Genomic DNA, 27370 nt, shown 5'->3' with positions numbered 1-27370 from the left:
TTTGCCACTTCATTTACTATCTTGCATATGCATTTGTTTCATATATGAGCCTTATTACTAATCCATAATAATGTTGAAGATTCTAAATTGGTTTTCATCAAATGAAGGTAATTTCACTGCCACTTACTTCTTCAGTTTGCCATGCAGTCTTTCCATTTGATACCATCACAGTGTTATAGCAAAACTCATGGCTTGATCATGAGGCCAGACTTACATATTTGTTTAAGGATTTCTCCTGTGGTAACCTAAGGCTTAAGTGTTGGGATAAGATTGGTTGCACAACTTCATATTAAGGCCAATGGTATCCTGAGGTGCATTGGAACAGGAGCCTGTGAGTTGAGGGAGTTGATTCGCTCAGCCGATGGCATGTCTGGAGTGCCATGTCCAGTTGTGGGCTCCCCAGTACAAGAAGAACAAGGAGCTACTGGAGGAGGTCCAGCAAAGGGGCCACAATGATGGCCAAGGGATTGGTGTGTCTTTTTTAGGAGAGACAGAGCTGGGCTCTGAGGCATTTAGTCTGGAGAAGACTGAGGAGATGTCATTACTTCATATAAATACCTCAAACGTGGGTGTCAAGAGGATGGTGCCACTCTTTTCAGTGATGCGCAGCAATGAGAAAAAGGAGCAATGGACAAACACCTTAACAGGAGGAAGAGCTTCTTTACAATGAGGGTAGCAGAACACTGGCACAGGCTGCCCAGGGAGGTTGTAGAGTCCCCATCTGGAGACATTCAAAACCCCCCTGGATTAGTTCTGTATCACCTGCTCCAGGTGACACTGCCTGGCAGGGGAGTTGGACTGGATGCATTCCAGAGGTACCTTCCAACCCTATTAATTCTATGATTCTGTGTGACATCTTGATGTTAGTCCTGTACGTGGAAATGTGACAAAAACCTGAGAAGTAAAATACAGAATTCTTGGATGATAAGTGGCCAATCAATAAGGTTTTGTCTTCATCAAATAATCTAATCTGACTGAATTGCTTTCTGGTGTAAGCAGGTGACATCTTTTTAGTCCCTGCATAAAAGCAGTATCTTGAGACATGACTTGTGATTTATTTTGAAATCTAAATTCTGATCTTGAAACTCTAAAATAATTAGGAAGAAAATAAGTGTAGACTGTACTGCTTGTATGGGTGGTGTACTTTGGAATGTGAGGATTTTGAAGTAATTTTTTATCTGTAGTGGTGTCAATGTATAGCAAACCAAGCCTCATGAGGAGGGGTGGTGTTTTATTTTTTTCCACTAGTAGTCAAGGATGGACCCCCCTCCTCTGCCCCTCAACACTCCTCTCTGCTCTCCAGCTCTCAACACTTAAGGAAATCTTAAAAAACACAATACTGCTTTTTCCATAAAATTTGCCTTACTTGAAAGGGAGTTGGAGTTGATTCTGGATAAATAACTATTTATTACTAAAAAATCAATTGTTTTTCCAAAAGAGATCAAGTTGTTGTAGCTTGCATACCACATAAGAAACAAACATGAGGAAAATGGCCTATTGTTTTGGCCAAAAGGTTTTCAAAAGTACCTGATAAAAGAGGAGGCAAAGCAGAATGCTGAAAAATTAGTAGCAAATATAAGTTAAAACACAAAAACTATATTTCATTTATGTGAGAAAATATGAGAATGTTGTTATTATTAATTGAATGTTAATTGTGCTCTCCCAGCCGTGACTGAGCAAAGTATTTAAATGTTTTTTTTTCTTGCAAAATCAAGTATATTTAAAAACACATAATTTTCTTCTCTGTTTTTTATGTGGCTTAGTTATTGTAATTGCAGAGGTATGAGAGGAAAAGAATCTTGGGATATTAGCATACCTCTCATTTTCAGCTATATGTTATTCCTTACAACTTGTCTTAAACTGCATCAGCTTTTGAGTGTGTACTGTTTTTTTCTAATGCAGACTTCTGTTTGTAGAATACTCTGTTAAAGACATGCCCCTTGTTTTCAGAGCAGATTTCAGCACTTTACCACTAATGGGATTATGTCAAAATCTAATCCTTTCAGGAGTAAGGACATCTGTAGTACACTCAGATGAACTGCAGTTGAACCATGTTTGACCTTCAGTGTGGATATATAACATTAAGAAAATTTGGTTTAGGACAATTTTTTCTTTAGAGTGAAGACTTTCCCAGTTATTTTTGTGTGAAGTGCCTATGTAATTACACTTTTTTACATAGTATAAATGTGTGTACCCTTGTGTGACCTGAAAGAGGGTCTAATCGAAATAGATAATATGGAGAAAGAATAAATACAAATAGTGCTTTATGTTACAAATTATTCTGAATTGCCTATTCACTTTCATAGGTCCAAAAACTGCTCTCTGGAGATGACCTGCTACTTTAATATGCTTTTTAAGGATAGCTGTTTAAAAAATGCACCTAGTTTTTGTTTTCCTTTTTAGTTCCGTTTGGTAAATAAAAATTTACTGAAATTGAAAGCATGGTGTTTAATTTGGATAAGTATGTTTCAGTAGCAAATCCAAAACAAGGACTGCCATTAAACTGTAAAAATTAATAAATAATATCGTAACAGCAAAAAATGTTACGTGGAGATGTGTGATTCTGTCAAGATAGAAATGTTTTTCCTTTGCTAGAGGAACCAAATGAAGGAGAACAGTGTTGTGGAAAAATCCCTATAAATGCCTGGAACATTTAGACAGTTGAAATCCCAGGAGAATCCAGACACTGGAGCTGCTGGATTTAATGTCAAGGTAAAGAACAGCCTTCCTTGCTTGTGATGGGGAAAACCATTTTGACCAGCAAAATAAGGAAGGCAGTCCTTTCTGCTAAGGCTCCTGGCTGCCTGATTTTTCCCATTTCTCCTAGGAATCCTGCTGTGAGCCCCCTGCAGATAGGGCTCTTTAATGATGAGGAGTCCTGCTGTACCAGCATCTGAGTACTTCATACAGACTTTTCCCCTCGAAGGAACAACTGGCTGACTCTAGGTGAGCTGTCTGGCTCCAACAGGTAATGTGTTCTGGGAAACAAAATGTTATGGGAAGTACTGCATTTCAAAAAGAAGGATTTATTGCAGAATTCGCTTGCTGGGAATACTGCTTATTGGTTTGTTTTGGCACAGATTGCCTTTTGTTTCAGAAAATTCAAATTGTTGCAGGATGGAAGCCCTTTCCTCCTGAGCTCATTTTGTTCATGGTTTTAATGAAGAAAAAGCATTAGTGCTGGAAATAATATTTCTGACATCCTCATTTTTGTGGGCTGAATTTGTCTGTCTGATTTTAATAAGTAGTTTCAGTTTTGAAACATTAAATCAGCATCTAGTGAAATTCCTTACACATTTAAAGAATTGACAAAGGACTTGGTAAGTGTGATGGTGATACTGGTGTTAAAAATCAGGTAGCTAAAGATGAAGCATATTCCTGTCACAGATGTTTTTGCATGTGTCACTGACGTTGGTTTTGGGAGAGGATAGAGAGAAAGTAGAGCAATTCTTAAATTCTTAAACCAGATCAAATTACTGTTAATCTTTGTTCAGAGTATCTTTTAGCTTTCATTTTCTGTCCTAAATTATTTTCATGCCCTTAAACTACTTTTTTAGTTTTCTCAGAGGTTCCTGTGTTGTCAGGTAACCTAAAGCACTTCAGATAATAGGTGGGAAACATAAAGTAATTCTTAAAATAGAGTGTGGTATTTTGCAATAGCAGAGGAAGGAGATGTAAAAAGAAACTGGAATGAAGAAACAGTACCGAGGAAAAAATAAAATAATACAACCAGCCCTTAAACAAAAATCAAGAAGAGATTGCAAGCTTACTTTCATGGCAAAGGAGAAGCATATTGTATGAATTGGAAACCCTTTTTTTTCCCCTTCTGGACTTTTCATGCTGTTTTATACTGACCGTTGCAGGGTTTAGTTGGAAATCTGTTGCTTGCTAAAAGAGAATGAATTTGTTGTTTACACAGCTCCCTCTAGGCAGCAGCAGTAATCCACATATAATTTAGGGAATTCTTACTACAGTCAGACTGAAACCAGCACAAATACAGCTTTAGTGCTGCTTGGTATTTCAGTGCTATCCTGCATATGTCAGCAGTAGGCCATGAGGAAGACAGATACTCGGGTAACACCTCAGAGCCTGCAGTGAGAAGGTTTTTGTTAAAACTCATGTTACTGCTCTGGTTTAATTTGTTGCAGCTTTGCCTTCACAAAAGACATAAGTACTGCAGTTTTTCTTCACTTTTCAAGGAAAAGTCACTGTAATTTCAGCTGAAGCTGAGACAGCCAGCATGGGCTTGGCAGTCTGGTCAGTTATCAGTCTCAGTGTTTAAAACAGAGGCTCTTCCAGACAGCAAAGTAGGTCTTATAAAAAGTATCACAGTATATGTATGAATAACAATCCTGTAGTTTGAGTCACTTTCTAATGACTATTTAGTGAGCTCTTAGATATGGCTTGTTAATGAAGTTGATGTTCACAACATATTTTTTTCCTTAAGAGAGAAGAAGCATAACCCAAAGGATATTCCTCATCACAGCTGCATATTGAATAGCTGAGAACCAAAATTAGTGGGTTCCTTGTCCTTGAACCTATTATCGGAGCTTCATGAACTTCAGTGGAACTGCACAGGTGTGCAGCAGTAAGGATATGACTTGAGATGGCCACAAGTACAAGCCCTGGCATTGCATATAATCGGGACATCACAGAGAAGTCCTCACAAAAAAGTGGGGTAAGATTCAAGTTGATTATATTAATCCCATGGAAGTTAAACTCTTGAAAGGAGTAAGTTCAGGAGGGCCCCAGTGAGGTCCAAGTCAGGTGCTGCAGTTCATGAGACTTTTCAACATTTGGGAATAGTTACCCAATATATTCAGAGTGGAAAGTAAGTCCAGGCAGTTACAAAACTACACAGCATTGGTATCCTGTCTGAGAACCTAGAAATTCATACCGATGTGTGTACAGTGGGGCACGGGGGGGGGTCAGGTGTGGAATGGGAGTAGGAAGTTAGAGCTGATGGGTTCTGATTAAATGCTCTGTACATTATCCTCACAGAGCCTTCATTTGTTTACTTTCACATCATGATTTCCAGTCACATAAAAATTAATCTGGTCGGATGGAAGTGACTAAACAGGTGAAAAATATTCCAGCTTTATGGAGATGCATTGAATTCTAGGTTGATGATGTTGTTAAAATTTCCTGGTGTGTGTCACTAAGATCTCTTAACCATCTTCTGTTCCAGGGCACAGTGAGGGCCCTTCAACATCTCCTGACTTAGTCTACAAAGCCTACATATAAGTGCAGTGTAATGTCATGTTTTCAGAATCCCTACAAAGAAGAGAGTGCCTAAGGGAAAGGCATAGTATCCAACTAATTTTGTGCCTCACAATTTTAACAGCAACCCAGAAACCATTTGATTACTGAGTGGTTTTAGAGTGTAGTTGCCTGGTATCTGTTAGAAAAACAATACAGATAATGCTGCTATTACCCATCAGCCTTCCCAAACAGCCTGGGAGGGAGGGCTTGGTTCATATTAACACATAAGCGTAGGGCTTCTACTCAAATCAAGCTGATCTTTCTAAGGAGATTTTTTTGGTGCAGATTTTCCTGTAATTGAGAGCATTCATACTTTATTTATCCTACAAGAAAGGAAGCAAGAGGGCATTTGTGTTAATAAACCAAAATGCTATGGTAGTGATGTGAAATTTATCTTTGGCTGCTTGTGCTATTTTCAGAATCCAAACACCAGTAGCAGGGCAGGGTGTGCCCTTTGACCATAGCTGACTTGTTGCAGATGATGTCATCTAGAACCAATACCTGCTCTATAAAAAACTCGCATTTCTCTCTGTTGGAGAGAGAGGAGATTACTAAAGGTCACCTGAAGTCATTAAATTGCTCAGAGAAGGTTCCAAGTGTTCATAACTAAGGCCCCATCTCAACTTTACGCCTTTTTTTATTTTTCGGATTATCTTGGGTGTAATGAATGATGGGTGTGGAACCCCTGAGCTCAGCATTACTACTGCTGTTCCTTTCTATCCCTACTGCACTGCCTGAGATGGCCATTTAGGACATCCCTCTCACAGTTTGTGATGGAGCTAAAAGCCCCCAAACCTGCATCAGACAGTGTGTCATGGGATAGGTCAGCCAAGGAGAACAATGAAGTTCAATGCAAAATAAATAGTATTAACTTCTTTTATAGGAAAAATATTTTAAAATTTCCCAAAAAAACTTGTTGAGCCTCTTCCAATGTGAAACAAAACATTTTATTCCCATGCTTCCCATTATTTCTGAAGTATTCTAGAGAGCATACATAGTAAATGCCAGAAATAACACAGCTTGCTGCAATGGATTTAAAATAGCAAGTATTACATAGAGGTGTGCACAAACCCAAAAATGGCTCAAGGAATTGATCAGAGCAGGAATGGAAGAGAATACTTATAGGATACAAACATTTACAAGAAAAGATCTGTCAAATAAATTATTTAAATTCTATTTGCCTGTACCTTTCCAAGAGCTTCTAAAATATTTTTTTACCAAGTTAAGTACAAGAAGGACTATGCAAGATAAACTGGAAATATCAAACTTTGTTGCTACAGGCAGCATCTCAGAATTCTTTTAACAGGCATAATGCATATGCAATAATGAGAGACAGAAAAGTTCAATAATGCGTAAATATATCTGTCATCCATTAGTAACAGCAAACAGCTGCATTAGTTTACAAACAACCTATACCAGTCCAACATACCACATCTTTCTGAAGTCTTACTAGTTTCTGTGAAAGAAATGTTCTGGTTTAAGGCCCATGTTAATTTTGAAAACACCTTTAACATAAATTTTGATTTAGTCTTTCTTTCTGAAAAAGAATATGATTTAAGCTTAGTTTTTCTTTTCCAGTGGTACACTGGAAGTCTGTAGGATAAATGTCCATTAGAGCTTGATTGTCTTTGATGATGCTGAGATACTAAATAAAGGCACTCAGAAAACTGTTTCTCCCTCTAAAGGTTACTCCAGTATCAGAAGGGTGGCAGAACCTGGCAGGGAGTGTGTTGCATCTGAAAAGTCCCATGTTTGTATGGGACTCTTGGACTTGTGGCCAGAGCATTACAAATGCAGCTGTTTCAAGAGTAAGGAAGTTTGCTGATCTGCACGCTTAAGAAGCTGGCTTTGTTTCTGGTGAAACAATGGGCGACTCCAAATTACAGAAGAGGAGGTAATAAATTATTATTTGCATGGATTTCAGCAGTTTTGCTTTCAGAATTTGTGGAGAATCAACCTAAAATGGAAACATGCTTCTTCTCCAAAATAAGCAGCTAAATTAGTCTATAATGCAACATTGTAGATTTTTTTTAAATGACATTAACATTGGTAGATTATTTATTTTCTGTGAGTTCATCTTATGGAATTCATTAATCTAGGCCCTTCCGTCTGCTCGCTGAAGCGGCCTTCATTTATAATCAGAAGTACAAAATTGAATTGAATTTTAAATATTTGGAAAATATAGAATCAAATAGAGTATGTACATGGCATTTGCAGTCACTCAGTTTCCAGCTGTAGTAGCCAGCAATTCAAAGGGTTCTGCCATTATGGGTTTTTTTTGGATACTAGTCACCCACATTATATAAGCCCTTACTATTGTCTGATTTATTTAATTATAGTTCCTCAAAGACTATAATTCCATTAAAACCAGCATAGCTATTACAAAATTAATTTAAAAATACCTACCTGAAGGCAAATATTCACACAATATTTTCCATTCTTATGCCAAGACTTTCAAATACATGAGTGAAATGATCCATGGTAACCTTGGTAGCAGTTCTGCAGAGCCAGTCTGTGATCCTGCCAGCAAAGCCAGGCACTCAGGCCACTCAAGTGTTAATGCAGCTGGTGCAGAGCAGCTCCTACCCCAAGTGCTGTTGTCTGTAGGAGGTGGAGGGCCAGGCCTTCATTTGTTTGTGGTGTACGAATGAGCTGAGCACAGCCAAGCTTGACCTTGGTCTGCCCCATCTAGCAGCAGGCAGGGCAGAAGGATGCTTTAGACTGGGGGCTGTTCCTTATGTCTGAGTATGGATTTCCTTAAGCACTCTGGAGAGCATATGTGCCAGCTACAGCCAGGCTGTGGTCAGCCAGAGGATAACTATGTGATTCTTGTAGTTGTGCTGCAAACATTACGAAGGTCAGGTAACAGATCTCACTGCAAGACAGATGTTCTTAAAACATGGGAGGAACTAGAAGTCAGCCTTTAATGCGGTGAACTGTATGGCGTGAAGGAACCCAAAGGTGTGATCCACTCCCTTGGTCTAAGTTGAGGTTTGAGGCGGCTCAACATAGAAAATGCTAAAAGGAAAGGTCTACCCTGTGAGAGAGGGGTAAATAGGGACAGCAGAAGTGGTAAGAAAGCAGGAATTGCAGGGTGTTCAGAGCAATAAATATGCTCACATAAAACAGCACTGAAATTTGGTAACAACTGGATCAGTCATCCAAAAAAACCCAACAACTATCATTAACTTGACTGGGTAGCCTAGTCTTCAAAACAAATTCAAATAAACTAGCTCCTAAATATATTTATCAAAAAGTGAGAGAGTGATAGTAACGGACACAAATGCCCTAACGTAGAAACATTACCTGGTGTCTTATGAGCAGCTGCAAAATCAGTGATAATTTGCCTTTTACCACTAAAAGGCAGTGTGAAGCTTGTTTTCCCACCTCACCAAACTAAACCAAGAACAGCAAACAAAAGGCTGGATTTGTTTCAGGTCAGGATGACAGAATGAGAAGAAATCTGTTCCATTTTTAGGCCTGGTGGAAGTTTTAGAAATTTGCTATTAGAAAAAAACCAATCTTTTGACATGTAGATGTTTGAGAACTTCAACCTTTAATATTTTTTTAAATATGATTTTAATTATCCAACTTTGTCCATTTGTTCAGTTATATAAGTACCCCCAAGTCTTACTATTTGGCTTTTTTTTTTTAAGATGAGAGCATATTTTATATTTGCTCAGTTTATATATATATATATATATATATGTATATATATATATATATTTATTTATTTATTTATATTTATATATATATATATATATTTTTTTTTTTTTTCCTATTTAGGTAGAGCATTCACATCTACTTCCAGAATTATCATCAGGACTATGTGTTTTGCCCTCCACTGATAAGAGGTTCAAATAAGTGGTTTGTCTGAAAGAAGAGCACTCCAGAGGTACTTTCAGCTATGGCAAAGCCTAACCTAGGGGAAAAGGATATGGACAATATTGTCTTCTCACTTGATTCACTATATGCACCATCACCTCTTGACCAGGTTTTGGCTGTGATGCTTTGAGATGCTAGAGCTCAGTTTGCTTGCATTCTTCCATGAGAATTTGGTTCTGCATTGTCACAGCAGGAAGGTAATCATTGACTGGGTCTTGAATGCTTGTAAGAACCTGACCTATCCCTCGGCTGATTCTCTGCCCATAAGACCCACTGCTGTGTTTGGCTGAGACTGTCTGACCTCTGTAGACTTGAGCCTGATGCTCACATATACCGAACTTGCTTAGCAGGATAAACACATCTCTGCGAAAAGCTTTAGTGAAAATAGCATAAAGAAAGGGGTTGGCACAAGAATTGAGTGGGTAGAAAAGTACCAGCAAAATCTTGGAATTGGAGACAGTTATTAATGGTTTGTTCATAATGGCAGATAAAGCATGGAAAGAGATGGGAGCCATGCACAGAAAGTCTGTGAAAATCAGCACAGCCATCCGCTTGGCAATTTTGGTGTCTTTGTCCCCTGACTTGTACTGGGGGTTTCGCACAGTCGTGTAGATTTTTATGTAGCAGGCACAAATGATGACAAAAGCGATAATGTTGCATATTAAAACAAAGACAATGTAGGCTTCAGCCACTGGTGTTTCAGTGTCCATAGGCAGGCAGATGCTGACTTTGCTATAGCTGCTGACACCAACCAGTGGCAAAAGGGCGAGCAGGATGCAGGAGAGCCACCCTCCCAGCATGATGAGCACGGCGTGCCGCAGGCGAATCTTCCGGTCGGGCCGCATGGCGAAGGTGATGGCGTACCAGCGCTCCAGGGTGATCACGGTCAGGGTGTACACAGAAAGTTCACTGGCAAAGACTGTAAAAAACCCGGCTGTGCTGCAGCCAGGCCCAGTCTGCCACTCTATGGCATGATTATAGTACTCTGACCTGGTGTGGAGATCCACTGAAGCTATCAGAAGGAGGTATATCCCCATGCAAAAGTCAGCAAAGGCCAAGTTACACATCAAAAAGCGAGGTACAGTCAGTTTATAATGACTGGTGAGAAGGATGAAAAGGACAAAAATGTTGCCTAGGATGGCAAGCAAGTTCACAAACCACACCACAATCCTCAGAACCTGATATCCCATTATATCCTCACAGGGATTAAACTCATCAGGCTCTGGTGTGCATATTACGTCTTCATTGCCTCCACAGACGGGATAGTCATAATGACTGTCAAAGGTCTGGACATCTTCCATTTGAGGGTTCTTGAACTCTTTGCCAAAGCCAAGATTTCCTTCTCCATGCTCTTCCAAAAAAATGTAATAATGGGGATTTTCATGAAAGCTTGTGAACTTGGTGTTTGTGTCATACACAGAATTGGTGTGGTCTGTGTATTCTTCTGCATAATCTTTGTAAAATGGGTCTCTGAGAGTCTTGACTGATCTCTTATGAAAGCTGTGGCTGCTCTGGTTGCACATCAGGTACTCCAGGATCCTGAAAGAGTAGAGGGGGAAATCATTGTTGGTATTTAGAGTCTGATGGGTGCACAGCATGTGGACAAAGGGCATGCTCCAAAACCATTCATCCTGAATGAAAATGTGATTGGATATATTTTTGTTAACAGACCATAAAATGTACAATAGCTTTTCTGGGCTATTTTTATGTAACTGTATTTTTAATTTTATCCCCAGTAGTAATTTTACCTGTTTGACATCCATAATCCATCTTCTTTTTTGAGATCTACATTCTTAGTAGGTAAGAAGACATTTATCTACTGTTTATAACTTCTTGGATAATACATAGACTATTACTTTATTTTTCACTGTTGCTCACTATTCAGTTTCTCTCAGAACTTTCATCAGTCTAATTTCTGTTTAGTAGCTTCTTTTCAGCTAACTAGCAGTGCGGCAATTTGGAATTCTGTACCTTATGGTGTGATGCAGCAGTATTTGCAGTCAAAAAAATTTCAATAGTTAACAGCTTTTCAGTTAGAAAACATGAGACTTGAGGCTATAACCTCTCCCAACACTTTCTTTCCAGGCCTTGCTGTAGCACATTACCCTTTTTCTTCTTTCTTTCACTTTAATTCTGGGCTCAACAAGAGGAGGAACTGTTGCAAAAGGTCTTAAAAAAAATTCTTCTTACAAAAAATTCTTCTGCCAGTTGCAAGTGTAACCTTCAAAGAACATTGTCTATACCTAGAAAAAATTGTTACAAAAGTGCCGATAGATGTATTTTTACAAACATTGTCTTTACTGATATATTTAATAAATGCCAGTTAGTGAAACTCACCCACTTCTTTTTTTCCAGCTCTTGAAAGCACAGCAGTGACTTGGGTATGATAGGTCAGCTCGCATTAGCTGAAGAAATACCTTTACAGCTGGTAATTTCTTTAAAGTCCACGTATTTTTGGCCATTAGTTCTTTCAGGCTTTCCAATCCTTTGGCTGGAAGGTTGGCTACAGCTGTTCTGGAGACATCCCTAAGCAAGAAAAAGATGACTAGATCAGATTTTTTTTCAGATTGTTACTGTTCTTCAGGAGTTTCATAGAATTCTATAATAAAAATAAAATCCTAAGGAGGTGGAGATTTCATATTGCTAAGTTCTGATACTATTTGAATTCAAGTAAGTCTGTTCATTTCTGTATGATTTTCACTGTCTTTTAAAGCTCTTGTCTTTAATGTCTTTTAGCACAGAATATGTATTATAAAGAAATATCATGACTTTTAAAATTACACCTTTAAAGCCAAACAGATACAAATACATATGCAACCACACAGTTTTAAAAATCCTTTAAAGAAATCACATCTTCCATTGGAAGAGTTATATTCCCTTAGACTTCTTTGTATTAATTTTAACCTATTGGCACACTTTAATAGAAAGCATTGGAATTCCTAAAATAATATTCTCTATATACTGAATTTAAAATCTTCTATTGTAGTCCACCCTGAATCTCTCAGAAAACTGAGTTTTATGTTTGTTGCTTTCTACTTGTCTGCTGAGGTGGACTCAAGAGAGATATGATGGACAGTTGATGGGGACCTGGCTTTCCTTTCATACTGCCAGGTGAGTGTAATCTGATTCTGCTAATACTTTCTACTCAGTTTTTGCTTTGTCCCAAAACCTCTTCTAGTGACACTTGAAAGTTTTTAGAGTTACAATCTGTGAAGAAGTAAACCTGTAAAAAAGAGTTCATTGTTTGAGCATTGTTTTATCATTAACACCCTCATAATAAATCTGGTTTTTCTACGCTTTCTTGTCTCTCTAGAAGTCTTGTTCACTGTTCAGTTTCTTGCACCCAAAAGGAAATTAGAAATAATTTTATGCTTTAAACAATTTTTAAAATGTCTACAACATTTGGGTTTGCTCTATTGTTTCTTTTTTCATTTTGGTTTGTTTGTTTTTGAGTTAGAAAATGCTGCTCCTTTTTGTAGGAAAACTTTTTCACTTCTAAAAGCTCCCTTGCTATCATATGTTCTTTAATATGTTACAACTAATTAATTTCAACTACAAGAAATTCTTTTTTGTTCTCCTGGGGTCTTTTTGGATAGATATTTCTACCAACAGCCTGAACTGGCTCTTAGAAGAGTCTAAATATTGCCTGCTATCATTTTACCTTCTAAAGAATCACCGAGTAGTTGAGTTTCCAAATCATCCAGTTTGACCTCCTTGATCAAAACAGGGTCACCTGGAGCAGGTTTCTTTGAGCTGTCCCCCATTGACTTCTCAGCATCTCCAAGTCAGGAGACTCCACAGCCTCTTTAGCAACATCTTACAGCATTTGAGCACTCTCACAACAAAGAAATTTTTTCAGATGTATGATGAGGTCACCTCTCAGTCGTTTCTTCTCAAGGCTGAATAGGCTTAGCTCCCTGAGCCTTTCCTTGTGAGAGAGATGCTCCAGTCCTTTAATCATCTTTGTTGCTCTCCACTGGACCTGTGTCAGGAGCTCCCAGTCTCTCTTGGACTGAGGAGCCCAAGACTGGACACAGCATTCCAGCTGTGGCCTCACCAGGGCTGAGCAGAGGGGCAGGATCACCTCCCCTGACCTGCTGGCAGTGCTCCTCCTTCTGCAGAAAAACATCTTCGTAAATTAGATCTTGGGATAGACTTTACCAAGACAAGACTGGCTTTTCAGCAACCCTCACGGCTCTTCATCAAGTTCTCATGGCTGTGGCAGCTATCTGCAGGTAGGTTAAACACTCTGTGATGGGAGATACTAAGACTCTTCGAAAGGGAAATTACAACTCACAAACTTTTGAGAGTTCTTTGAAGATACACTGGCACAAGCTTATGGAGAAAGATGAGCCTGTTTGTGCAATGAGTTGGGAATTCTGACAAGCCTTGACAAAATCAGATATCAAGGGCTGTTGAGGTAACTAATCTGTTACGTGACAAGGGGAATGTCTCTTCTGGATTAATTGAAAAATAAAAGAGTGGGGTAAAAGCCTGAGAACAGATGACAAGATTTCATGCTAGAGGAAGAATGGAAAGTTAATTGGTATCTGAATATACAGAGGCGAGGCTGGCTCTGGTGCTACTGAAATACTCATAAATAGTCTGGGAAGGAAGTGAGATTAGCTGCAACAAAGCTTGTTTCTGGCACAAGGTAATACAAGGTAGTGAAAGCTAAACTTGATTGTCTAAATAAACAGAAGGCTTCTACAATAGTATGTGACTGAGCAGAAAAATTATATGCTTCAAAATTAATGAATGTAAAATACATTTAGGAAAAAGGCAATTTTAACTTTACATGGATGACAGTGGGGTTTAATTACCTATCACTCTTGAAAGTTCTTGGAGTCCTCAGCAAATGTCACATCAGTGCTTTTAGTAATGTTGAAGGAAAATAGAATGCTAAAAATTCTTGGGAAATAAACAGAAAATAGAGAAAAAAAAACTTGACTTTGTAAATCTATTATGACTAACTGAAATATTACCTGCAGTTCTAAAAATAGTATATGCAGTTACAATAAGAGCACGGAAAGTTGCAACTAGGATGATAGAAGTATCAAGTTGTTTATATATGAAGTAATAAGGTACAGATAAGGACTTTTTGTCTTGAAAAAAGCTACATCTAGAAGCAGCAGTAGTAGTCTATAGTGTCATGTAGATTGTGAAGAAGGTGATTGGTAATGATTATTCACTCTTGTGAGATGAGTTTTGGAACACTTAAGAATGTGAGGCGAGAGATTTAAAAATAAGAGAAGGCATAATTTTTCACACAATTGCATCATTGTGAAATCAATGCTGTAGTTCATCATGTAGGCCAAAAAGTAACAAGAACAAATATACCTTTTTGATTTGATTGTATTCATAGTTGTGTAACATTCACATCAGAAATGTCTGGATCAGCAAGAACACCCTGAGGGACAGTGGCTCATGCTTTGGAAACAGCTGCTGAGAGGAGCTTCTCTGGAAGTACAGGGAATGGAGCTGCAGCTCCTGGAGAGTGTAAAAAGATGGAAGTAGCAGGGCTCCAGTTGTGGAAGCAATTTTCCAGGGAGCAGAGGTGAACATGCAAAGTCTGTGTCAACTCAGAGTGTTACCAAGTGATAGTAAAAAGTGTGAAAGAAATATCTGTTCAGTGAAAAAAAGGGCTTGGAAGAATTAGTTGTAAGACTATGTAATTTCTGTTCTGTCTTACCAAATCCTCTGAATTCTTTTGTGTATGTGCCTATGGGTGTGTATTTAAGCAGACAGGTATTGAAGGTTTTGTTTTTAAGTACTCTTTTATACTGGGGAGCTTGGGGAAAAGTTACAGGAACAGATGCCTTGAAGTTCTTTTTGATTTTAGAATTAATTCTGGTGCAGAGCCAGCAATAGATACTTTGTCCCATCCATGGGCCATATTAAACACAGTGGCTCAGAAGTTTGGGAAGTGAAGTCCCTAAACTGCTGGTATGTGATGTCTGCCACCAAGAAGTCTTGTGTCCCTCTCTGTATCACTGCTATTGCAAATCAAAAAGCTTCCTGGGAGTCTGGTGATAATTTGTCTCCCAAAGGAAGATAATGTTTTGGTTATTCTACATAAGCCCACACTTTGTTTTGTGTGTGTCAGCTGGCCAAGAGCAAAGTGTGGGATTCTCAGGGATTTCTTTTTTTACTTTGCAAATTTAGTCTTGATTATCAAATCAGATTCACAATCTACTTCAAGCAGCATAGCAGTTGTCTTCAACTAGATTGAAAATATTTACAAATAATTACTAATTCTCAGAGCCATGTGAATCCAAGTAGTTGGAGTTGTCCATACTATAGTATCTGTGCCTGCATTCCTAGAGAAGACACATTTTCCTGAATGATCTTTGTGCGCCAGTGTTTAGAATCATTAAGGTTGGAAAAGACCTTTAAGATCAGTCCAACCATCAACCTGGCACCCACCATGTTCACCATGTTCTCAAGTGCCATATGCACACATTTTTTGAACACTTTCAGGGGCTGTGACCACCACTTCCTGGCAGCTTGTTCCAGTGCTTTACAAGCCTTTCTGTGAAAAATCTTTCCTTAATATCCAGTCTAAACCTCCCCTTGCACAACTTGAGGTGATTTCCTTTTGTCCTGTTGCTTCTTACTAAGCTCTGATCAGCCAAGTATGGTCAGTCCCAATCAGTCAAGGATGGTCAGTCCTGATTTTGGTCTGCTCAGAAAAATGGAAACTGACTGCAGCCATGTCCTCTCATTAACATCCAATCATATTAATAACTAAGATGATGCTTAAACACAGCAGAGCATACATTGCACGTAAGAGTGTTTTGCTGGCACTGCTGAACTCTAGCTTGCACCCTTAAAGAAACACAAGAGAATGGGCAAGAGGTCTGATGGACTTGTCAAGAGGATCTGTCTCAAACTGAAGTGACCATAAAACAGGCTAGGCAGGAAGCTGATAAAATGAATGATAGCAAGTCAAAAGGACTGGATGATTTTCACCAGAAAAGTTCTGTAGCAGCTGAAGGAGGAAGTAGTTGAATTGGTAAAAGAGTTATGGAACCTTCAGCTTTGCTCTCCTGCAGAAAGGCAGCAAACAAGCCACCAGTGAATATGATATACCTGGGGGAAATCAGGGGCTTTTGTAAAAATATGTCCTGCCTTGCAAACTTCTCTGAGCATTGTGCTTATCATCTGCTCAAAGTCTCCTGGGACTTCTACAAGGCCTTTGACAAATGCCCACAAGGCTGAGACAGAAACCAGACAGACACACCCTTGTGTCAAGTGCTCAGGATTATGGAAAAGGCGAGCAACATTCTCAGCTAGCCTAGAGCCAGAGCAGACTTCAGCTTTTAAGTAGCCATGGTCTGGAGCCACTCAGGTACTGGAAGTGGTTGTGTAGAGTTCTACACTGTGGGGCGGAACAGCAACAAAAGTGCTCTCAACCAGTCTCAACATTTTGGCTTGGTAGTGGTTTTGTTTTGTCCTCATGTATTTTCTTGTGTTTCTAGGCTGTTGCTTATCTCAGCTGAAATTTACACATTATACTGAATGTTAGGGAGACATTGGAGAGGTTCAGATAAATGTGGGAATAAAACATAGCTTGTGAATTCACAGATACTGTTTTCTGAACCAACTGTGTATTATAGAAATGTTAAATAGATATTCAGCTGCTCAGATTTTTTTTCTTTTTTTCCTGGGTTATTATATTTTGGTCTAATTCTTTGTTGTTTTATGAAGTCAGTATTTCAGAATTAGATCTAAGTGATTATAGCTTTTGTCAAGAATCCTTTTCATTGCTGGAACTATGCAATTGTAGTACGAAATCCGGTAACAGCAATAATTTAAAAGACAGGTAGTTAAGAAAATGAGATTGAATGTATCATAGTACAAATGAGAATTTTTACGTAATCATATGCAAATTTCTGACAACTGGAATAGGTAAAGCATAAAATATATAATAGATGGGCTTAAACTACAGATACTATTTTAACTCTATTGAAAGGTTTTTTTTAAATCTAAAAATAAGCATTGTTTGATTAGCAAAAAAATACAGAGTGCTCTTCTTGCTCAAAGACTTGCTTATGTCTCATGGGAGGAACCATTCCTAGATTGGGAAATGATGCTTTAAAGAGGAATTCTGCATTCTATAGATAATTAACTACTCACATGTATCTTGTGTGACTGTAATATTTTGATTATAATAATGAGCCTGATTGTATTTTTGTTGTACTCTATTGAACTTTTGCTCTAGGCAGCAGCTCTTGTCACACTTAGTAAATCAGGTCCACCGAGTTGCTGAATCCTTGCCAAGGTTTCATTTTGAGGTGAAGAGCAATGTACTGTCATCATACTCTTAAAACAGTTTTCTAAATGGAGTAATCAATGTATACCTCCACATACATCTGAGTATACAACAGTAACAAAGGAACCAGAATTGCTGATATGTTTTCTTCTATTCAGTGAGCACAATCCCTGCTTCCTCTGCTGTTGTAAACTGCAAATTTGAAAAAAAAAATTACCTAGCTTTTCAATACTTGAGTGTCTTTAATTAGGTCTTCTGAGGGCATGGCCAAACTCACACAATATACATATAGTCAGGCACAATTCTTTGTAGTTAAATCTTTCTCATTGGGTTTTTTTAAAGCCAAAATGGAACATTACCTCATTAGGGTGAATCCATGGTCTGTATTTCAGCCTTCAAGTTGCTGTTACTGCTAATATCCTGATAAAAAAAAGCATGATCTCTGGAGTATATATTTGAACTACCATAAATTCCTATCTCATCTGAAGAGTGCATATAGAGCTCCAGAAAATAAGTTCTGCCAGTTTGGTAGGGAGGCAAGACAGAATTTCTCTTTAGAGCTCCATAAATGTTCCCTTTTTGAAATTTAAAAGAAAAAATTCTTTTTTATGCATACTGCTGCCGCTATATGCAATGCCATTCATTGTCCTAGGAAAAAAAAGCAATATTCTCACAATAATTTTCCATAGAGTTAATTTTCAAGATGAAACAGTTTGGAAGTAAAACAACAGCAGGGTGCTTGAACAAAAAATGACTTAACAAACTATTCCTTATAACAAGCGAAGTTGTTTACACTGCCCAAGGGAATATGGAAGGGCTGTTTGGTCAGACTTTTCAGACTGTTACACTAGGTAACAAATCTGTGGTCTCTGTAAATAACTCTTTGGTCATGATGGTATCGTGGGGGTGTGTACTAAGGCACCAATTGCAAGAACATTTTTGTTGGGAGGTATTAATAAACAACCGTAAATACTAGGTTTTCAATCAGTTTTCATTTTTTGACTTCAGCCCTCTTAAGGTAATGCATATGTGGGAGTTTCAGAAACTCTTTTGTTCCTGTTAAAATAATTCTAGTTCCTGAAGGTCAGCTAAGAGATCTGTCCAGGCAGAAGGATTCCACTTTAAATTGTTGCTAATTTTATGGCAAGCCTTTTCCACATCACGCATGCAGAATAATTCCTGGTTATCTGTGGGTAACACAAGCCCTAAGCTGCTATTAAAATTTCAATAAAATAAAAGCTAATAATTTGAATTAATAATTCTTGGTCTTGGTTGGTAAAAAGTTAAATTTCTTGACAGTAGCTAGTATGGGACTATGTTTTTGATTTAGGAGTGAAAATAGTGTTGATAATACAGGAATGTTTTTGCTCTCCTTTACACACAGCCATGGCATTTTTTCTTTTTCACACTATCTGACCAGCAAGGAGGTTAAGAGTGCACAAGAATTAGAGAGAGGATAGCCAGGACAGCTGACCCCAGCTGACCAAGAGATATCTAGACCTTATCAAATCATGCTCAGCAGTAAAGACTGGGTGGACATTTGCCAGGACTGTCATTGCCAGGGGACTGGCTGGGAATCAATGGGCTGGTGTGAGCAATTGTTTTTGTTACATCACTTGTTGTTCTTGGGTTTGATTTGTTTTCTTGCCCCTCTGATTTTTTTTCAACATTTCTTTTTTAATTATTAAGCTGACATTATCTCAACCCATGATCTTTCTCATTTTTACCCTTCTAGTTCTTTCCCTCATCTCATTGGGTGCAGGGGCAAATATGCAACTGTGTGGAGCTGAGGTGCAGGCCAGTGTTAAACTGGGACACCATCCTAGGAGCTTTATCTTAGGACTTGCTTATCAAAGTATCATGATGTGAAATACTCTGGCTTTTTCAATCCACTGTTGATTTACTGTGTTTACCTGCCTTTGAGAAGTGAGACCTCTCTCTGTAATGACACTATGGTATGTCCCACATCTCTCTTTAGTTATAAATACTGCTAGGACTCTTATTAGCCATGAAGGGTTATCATTCTAAGAGGAGATGGATAGCAGGCTGTTTAGACTGCAAGTATAAAACATGTTCTGAGATCAAGGATCAATGGTAGCTGGGATAGCACAATAGTTATGGAAGACAAGAAAAAAAAATTCAAGCAATTTAAGATATCTAACTTGAAAACAAGGTAAAAAGGAAGTACTTTACAGTTAGATATGCACATCCTAGGAAAGCATCTCTAGCCCCTAAACCAAGAGGTTTTGTGTAACTGATACATCTCCAAGCTGGCCTTTCCTCAGGAAGCTTAACTGGCTCTTACAGCATAGGATTAACCACCCACAACCTATTGCAGCATACCATTGCTTGTCCAGCATTAACAACAACACTGACACTTTAAATACCCACAATAATCAAGAGTCAAAAATCTGTGCTTCTGTAGGCTCTTGCCTTCTAGAGCCAGACTGATCTTATGGCATTGAAAAGATTCTGAAAGAAAAATAATGACTTCTGCACCTTTTGTTATCGCAAGTAGCTGCTAGGATTCCTTCCAAGAAAAATACAGATATTCTGTTATGAATAAGCTGTTTTCCTGAAAAGCAGAAAGTAAAACTTATTCTTACATGGACTGAGCTCTGCTGGCAGCATCTGGTTTTGCAGTGGAGGAAGAAATTCCCCCTTCAGTATTTCAGTTCTCCCCGTGATCAGCTGTAGGCACTACATTACATACTAGACAATTTGAGTCAGGGAATGTGATTCTTCTGGAAGTTTTAAACTTCTTTAAAGTTTTATTTTCATTCTGTATTATGATTCCTAATTTAAGTAAAAAGTTCTTTGGAGGATTATGAAATCAGACTGGAAGCCAAATAACATGAGAAAAAAGAAGAGCATCAGAAGTAACTATTTTTCTGTCTGAAATTATTTTTTCTTCCCTTTCAATTGCCTTTACATGTGTGGTACAAGAGCCTTTCTTTTGTATTGTTCAACCATAAGACAGGTTGTAGTACAGAATCTTCCATAAGAATAATTGGTAGGAACAGCATACGTAATGTAGGATGTAAGCATTTCATAAATCAGTTCCCTAAAGCACAGGCTTTGTTGCTGGTATTATTTTTGTAAACATTCCATTCCAGTCCCTGCTGCTCTGATGCTAATTGTTGTAAAGAAATTGTAAGATATACCAGTATTATTTTTAAAGCTTTTATTAGTTCATTTTTGCCTACTTACAGTAGAGTTGGTCCACTGTGCACTCCTAGAAATGCATCATCATTGATAACTTTGAGGTATTTGTTCTTGTGCAGATAGCTGCAGAAACAAACAAAATACAGTCATTTGGAAGTAGTTTTCCATAGGTTACCAAAGATCTCGAGTTTACTTACCTGCACAGAGGTACAAAAGCAATATATATAAAGACCATCCATTCCCAACCACATATTGAAGCATAATCTGTTACTTCATTTTCTGTGTACCCAAGAAACAAAATACAGGTTTTTCATTTTGAAAAGCAATTAAATTACCCAACAAATACTTTATTTTGCTAATTTATTTATTGTCTTTGTTCCACATTTCTTCTCTCACTGTAATACACATAAGGACACATGCATACACACTATCTTCAAGTACGCATGTGTGAGCATGATGTCAAATAGTTCTGTTTTCTTTCATCAGAATGGGGTATGGGGAATTACATGATGGAACACATCATGAACAAACAGGAAAACAATTTCCTCTATGTTGTGAGTTCCATAAAATTTTTAAATGCTTTAAAATCTCCATAGTCAAGTGGAAGTTTCTACTTACAGGCCAAAAGTTAAGATCAAAGTTTTTTTATAAGAACAGCAAGGAAAGGGTGGGATGTTTGGTACCCCATTATAAACATTGACAAGTTAGCTTGTGATGTTGCTAGTAAGATAAAAAGTGCAATAGGAAGGTGGTCACAACAGTTGTCAGATGGTGTCTGTGAAGTTCATAGAGTCACAGAACATTCTGAGTTGGAAGGGACCCACAAGGATCATCAAAATCCAACTTCTGGCCCTGCAAAGAACAGCCCCAAGAGTCACACCATGTGCCTCTTGTCTAAACACTTCTGGAATTCGGTCAGGCTTGGTGCTGTGACCACTTCCCTGAGGAGCCTGTCCCAGTTTCCAACCACCCTCTAGGTGAAGAACCTTTTTCTAATATCCAACCTAAACCTCTATGACACAACTTCAGGTCATTCCCTTCTGTCCTGCCACTGGGTACCACAGAAAATCAGTCTCCTCCCCTCCCCCTTCCTCCAGTGAGGAATGAGTAAATGCAATGAGGTCTCCCCTTAGTCTCTTCCAAGCTGAACAGACCAAATGACCTCAGCTGCTCCTCATACATCACCTCAAGGTCCTTCACCATCCATCCCTTCTTTGGACACTTTCTTATAGTTTAATATCCTTTCTTATATTTCTTATAAAACTGCTCACAGTGAGGCCAGAGGAGAGCAGGACAATCCCTTCCCTTGCCCAGCTGGCAAGCTGTGGTGTGGAAAACATTAAGTAAATATTCTAATCCTTTCCTGGTTGAAGTAATTGGTAAATTTTTCATAACATTCACTGGATATAAGCTTATATTAATCACCATAGTAAGAAATGAGAAGTAAATGCACTTTATCAGGGTTACACAACAGAAAGTCTTAGGGAGCCAAATAATGCTTCTGGCATGTTACTCATTGGACATTACTCATGCCTTAAGCTTTGTTTCTTGCAGAGGAAAATAGTTTACATCACCTTCTCAGCTGTTGTTGTTTGAAATAAGCTTTCATTCTTTATTAATATATAGCATTCTAGCATCATCTGGTGCTTGTGTTTTCTGAGAACTGATTTTCATATTCTGTAAATGGCACACTATTGTTCTGATAATTTCCTTTAGTGTGCAAATTTCCTTATGATTTTGTCTGCAAAATGAATACAAAAATTAAAACCAAAGCAACAGTTAAGAATTAATCCAAGATTTCAACATCTAGGATGTAGTGTTGAAGGACACAAAAACTGCTTAACCTAATAAAACCTGTCTGCTTTAGTAACTAGACACTATTATGCAACCACTTAATTGCTTGTCTAATTTTGAAATATTTTCCCCTGATGTTTGTGTACCATTGTGACTAATAAACCTGAAATATAATAGCTGATATGCCTGATAAAAATCTTCAAAGTTACCAATAGAAACAGCTAGAGACTTTGGGAAGTACAGAACCATGTGTTACTAAGGAGGGGCTGCAGTGTCAGCTGCCAGTTTTCACATCAATGAGTCAAACCATCAGAATGTACAATTTCCTGATGCTAATTGGTTTCAGTTGCTTAGGCCCTTTTATTTTGATAGGTACTGCTTTTAGATGGAAAGAATAAGGCTTTTGACCAAAAAAAGCTTATGTAGAGTCAGTTCCTTCTAAAAGCACCATTAATCCTGTTACAGATAGTTAAATGATACAGAATGTCATTTAAATTCCCTGCAGAAGAGCAAACCACAACAGTGGCAGCAACATATATTAATAATTTCCTCCATGTTGTGAAGTTTTAGAAATGACATAGTTGATGTGTAATATCTCGCCTCAGTGGGGACACTAGAATAATCAAAATTTTGGGATGCTGGTGGATGGCAAGAAGATACACATGAATACCACAATGCAAACTGCAGGAAATCTGTAGCGGTAAGGGCAGAATCTGGAGTAGGAGATGCTTATGGTTTTGTAGTGCTGTAAGTAAATGAAGGCCCTTTTTCACATTTTTCAATCCAGTCAGAGCAGTAAACCACCTATACTTGTGTCAAGCCTCTATGGACTCAGGGTCAGAGGTATTCTTCAGTAGGAAGAATATTGTGTTAAGGCTCAACCACAGCAGAAAACAACATAACTGCAGGATGCTGAGCAGGACCTTCTGATGGCACAAAATGCTAACAAGACATTTCAAGAGCTATGTAAAACATATGCATCCAGCTGGGTTATGAAATGAAGGTTAAAGAAAGGGTAGCAGGTAAAAAAGAGCCAAGTGAGCAGTACTAAGGATTCATCATACGATTTTTTCACACAATTGTTTTTCTTAACTCTGAGCTGTGCCAAGAATTATAAGTGAACCCTGAAAGTGTATACTAAAGCAAATATATTCTTTTGGAGTTTATTTTTGTGATTAGATTTTGAGATCTCACACTTTCCACTTCAGTAATTTAGATAGCTCTGTAAAAGCTCATCACAAATATATTTTGCCATTTGCTGAAAATATATTTTAAAACTCTTCTTCCCTCATCAATTACCTTACAGAAATAAACATTGGTGCAGCAGCACTACTTTGCAGGAGTGATGCAGTTTAGGACTTTAATGATGGGTTAAGATGATGGAGTCAAGTGTCAGATGAATGCTTTTCAGTAAAAGTGTCATTCAGCCCTTCGTTCCTGGTTCCTGACTTCCCTGCCCTTATAAACCTTACACAGCAATACTGTGGTTTGCTGTTAAACACTGATCCTTGTTGGATGACAAGATCAACTAGGTAGTGCTATTATTCATTATGATAATGCAAACACTATGTCCATGGTTTTTCACCTGTACTTGCATTAATTATTTTGGCCTCCTTTAATTATATAGGCATTTTTAATACTGCAAGAGTGGTAGACAGGCATAATGTATAGTAGAAGATAGCCTCCAAGATTCCCAAAATGTCTTCTGATTTATGGATGGAACATGAAATCTTTTAATAGTTTGCCAAAAATTTATTATTGTTTTTTGATTATTTTGGTTCTTAACTTATTTTTGTCCTTGAGATAGTAATTTAAAACACATTCAAATTTCCCTCATCTTTTTTCTATTTGTTTTTGCTCCTATTTATGTTAAATTCAAATGCTCTTGGATCAGACCCAGAGAAAAACAGGTACTTCCTTCACTATACAGTGGTAGATAAACAGGAGTTCAAATTAGAAATGTCAGAATAGAGAAAATGAAATATTTGCCTCTTACATTAACTTAATGCTGCTGCTAGAAACAACAAATCTCCAAGCTTGCACTTAGCAAAATTATATTTTATCCTGTCATATGGTAACCAAACTACTTCAGAAAATTAGTTTAGAAATTTCAGTATAGTTTATCAAACAGATAAAGTCTTTATCACTCATGTTCAGCTCCCTTGTTTGCCTTATACATCTAGAATAGTGCTCTGCTCCAAGTAAATGTCATATGATTTAATTACGAGAAACGTGTTTATTGTAATAAACCATTTTTACTGCTGGTAGGTAAACCCATGGACATAAGTCTAGTTTTAGTTATTCTGTTGTTTGTTTGTTTGGTTTTTTTTCTTTTTAAATTTGATTGGCTAGTGCATCATAGCCAGTCTCTGCCAGGATTCACTTAGGATCATAAATTGTAGAACATATCAGGTTGGAAGGGACCCATAAGCATTATGGAGTACAACTCCCTAGTCCTTGCAGGACAATGAAAAACAAAATCGTGACTATGGCCATCATCCAGATGCAATTTGAACTCTGTGCTGTGACCACTCCCCTGGGGAACCTGTTCCAGGGACTGACCACCCTCTTGGTGAAGAACCTTCACCTAATGTCCAATAGAACTTCCCCTGGTGCAGGTTCATTCTGTTCTCTTGTCTCCTATCACTGGTCACCAGAGAGAGATCAGCTCCTGCCCCTCCACTGCCCCCCCCGAGGAGGCCGTGGGCTGCCACGAGATCCCTTCCCCACGCTCCCCTTCTCCAGGCTGAACAAGCCAAGTTACCACAGCCACTCCTCCTAAGTCTTGCCCTCAACGCCTTTCACCATCTTGGCTGCTCTCCTTTGGACACATTTAAGGGTTTGATATCCTGCTCATATTGTGGCACCCAAAACTGCCCCCAGCACTCGAGGTGAGGCTGTCCCAGTGGAGAGCAGAGCAGGACAATCCCCTCCCTTGCCTGGCTGGTTGATTCTGTGCCTGATGCACCCCAGGACAGGATTGGCCCTCCTGGCTGCCAGGGCAATGCTGGCTCAGGTTGCCAGTGACCAGGACCCCCAGATCTACTTCTGTGGGGCTGCTCTCCAGCCTCCCACTTTGTATATATAACCAGGATTACACTGTGCCAGATGGAGAATCCAGCAATTGTTCTTGTTAAATTTAATATGGATAGTGATTGCCCGGCTCTCAAGTCTGTCCAGATGTCTCTGTAAAGCTCTCTACTCTTAGCCTTAAAAAATACTTACATATCTTTACAGAATACTAATTACAATTTTTTTTTTTCTAAAAATAAGCATTTAGTATCTACAGAGGCTAGTATGTGCTGTCTGCTTCTCTCCATCCCAGTTCAATAAAGCTGATGTTTAGGACTCCAGATCTTCTAAAACAACATTTTCCTTTGATTCTTTAATAAAAAGGAGAATTCCAAAGACAGAAGCAATAGCACCTGCATACTATGAGAGAAGCATAAAGAACAATTGCTACAAAAATAGTGTCCAACCTGTGTTTTGTCAAAATGTAAGAAATGGAAGAGCCAACACAGTTCATATATTGGCTAAGGCTTGTAGAGTTTCTGAGTATTGCTGCACGCAGCTTAGAGGGATTCAGTCAAGACACTGGCTTTATTTCTGCCATATTTTGCATCTTGCGATTTCTGTGGGCACCAGTACAAGCACTATGTCATCATGGAAAACTTCCTTTTTCATGTGAAAGTTCAAAGTAACTGAACTAGCGTGAATAAAATCAAATCTATTCCAGGTCTTTGGTTTAACTCAAACCTTTCAGCAAGTCTAGCTTGCTGCTAAGCTAAAATAGGCAGTTTGGAAAGATTAGGCCATGTGAAGGATGCTCTTATGGAATACTTATAGAATTCAATCCTAATTTAAAATAAAGTACTAAAAAATAATTATATCTTTCTGTATGTCTCTCTGGTTAATTTAAGAGCCCATGATGAAGAAATCTCTTTACTCATGAGAGTGACAGACTTTTTGGTCAAGCCTCTGTAGGACAAGAGTAAGCTCTGCCATGTGAATGGAGTCTCTAGAATTGAAATTTAATCTCTCTTAATGATTGAGGCAGATGATTTTGGGTATGGTGTAAAAGATATTCACTAACTAAATATTATTTTTTCAGAAAATACAATAAGAAGTTGCAAGGAAATATGAAATGGTTCATTCATGCTTTTGAGATGTGCATCTCATTTCCAGTGTCTGGTTTCTCTGAATTGCTCCCAGCATCTTACACCACTCTTTTTTGCAGGTAAGTGACACCTGTGCAAAAAAATGCTACCATTATCAGTGCTACACTTACTAACACAATAAGTCTTGTTAAAAATAAGGCATAATTATCTTCCAAATTGTCTTAGAAAAGGTACTGATCAAATGAAGTTTTACTGTAGCTTCAAACCAGAACAAAACTCACAGTGGAATTACTTGTTGTGGTTTTATTTCTGAGCTATAAATATACATTCTAAATGAAAGCACACTGCAAAAGACATTAAGCAATGATACTGTTACTGCTGGCTGAAATTAACATCCTCTCTTGGCTCCTTTAAAGTGATTAAAACAGGGATACGTATTTCAGAGCCTCAAATCAGCAGAGATGTTTGGGTTTTTTCTTCTGAAAGAAGAGAATTACCTGCTACTTACATAGCATCCAGATTTGTCCCATTAAAAGCATGGCCTTCAATACTGGTGAAACCATTATTGTAGAGTTTACTGCAAACAAAGAACAAATTATATCAGTGTATTCTGGCCTGCTTCAATACATGAATACCTAACGTCTTATGCATCATTTTCCTTTGCAACAGCACCTTTATGGGTGGCTTACATTTAATCTCTTGAAGAAGCAGTAGTTATTGTGCAAGTTTAAACAAATGCCCAGAAGGGTTCTTGAGTGCACCTAAATCAAGGATATGATGTGGCGCATGTGCCATCTACCTCTTTTTATAGCAATGATAGACTAGACCACTTTGCTATAATTTTCCCACACTTAAACTAAAAGCAAGGAAA

The 27370-nt window shown here is 38.2% G+C and overlaps 1 protein-coding gene across 2 annotated transcripts in view; it reads right to left on the bottom strand.

Moving 5' to 3' along the window:
• Positions 1–8975: 8975 nt before the first annotated feature.
• TSHR (thyroid stimulating hormone receptor) overlaps positions 8976–27370 on the bottom strand; it is a 46422-nt gene continuing 28027 nt past the window's right edge. For both annotated transcript variants that reach the window (XM_085580610.1, XM_085580609.1), the window contains 4 exons: positions 27008–27076; positions 20633–20710; positions 11485–11673; positions 8976–10686 (listed from right to left, as the gene is read on the bottom strand). In XM_085580610.1, the coding sequence (XP_085436736.1) occupies positions 9282–10686; positions 11485–11673; positions 20633–20710; positions 27008–27076 (1741 nt within the window). In that variant the 3' untranslated portion in view covers positions 8976–9281. The remainder of the gene's footprint in view (positions 10687–11484; positions 11674–20632; positions 20711–27007; positions 27077–27370) is intronic.

This window comes from Lonchura striata, chromosome 5, assembly GCF_050655825.1.
Source record: "Lonchura striata isolate lonStrDom1 chromosome 5, ASM5065582v1, whole genome shotgun sequence".
NCBI classification, from domain to species: Eukaryota; Metazoa; Chordata; class Aves; order Passeriformes; family Estrildidae; genus Lonchura; species Lonchura striata.
Note: the sequence above shows the minus strand (reverse complement) of the source record. Positions and strands in the feature narration are given on the sequence as shown.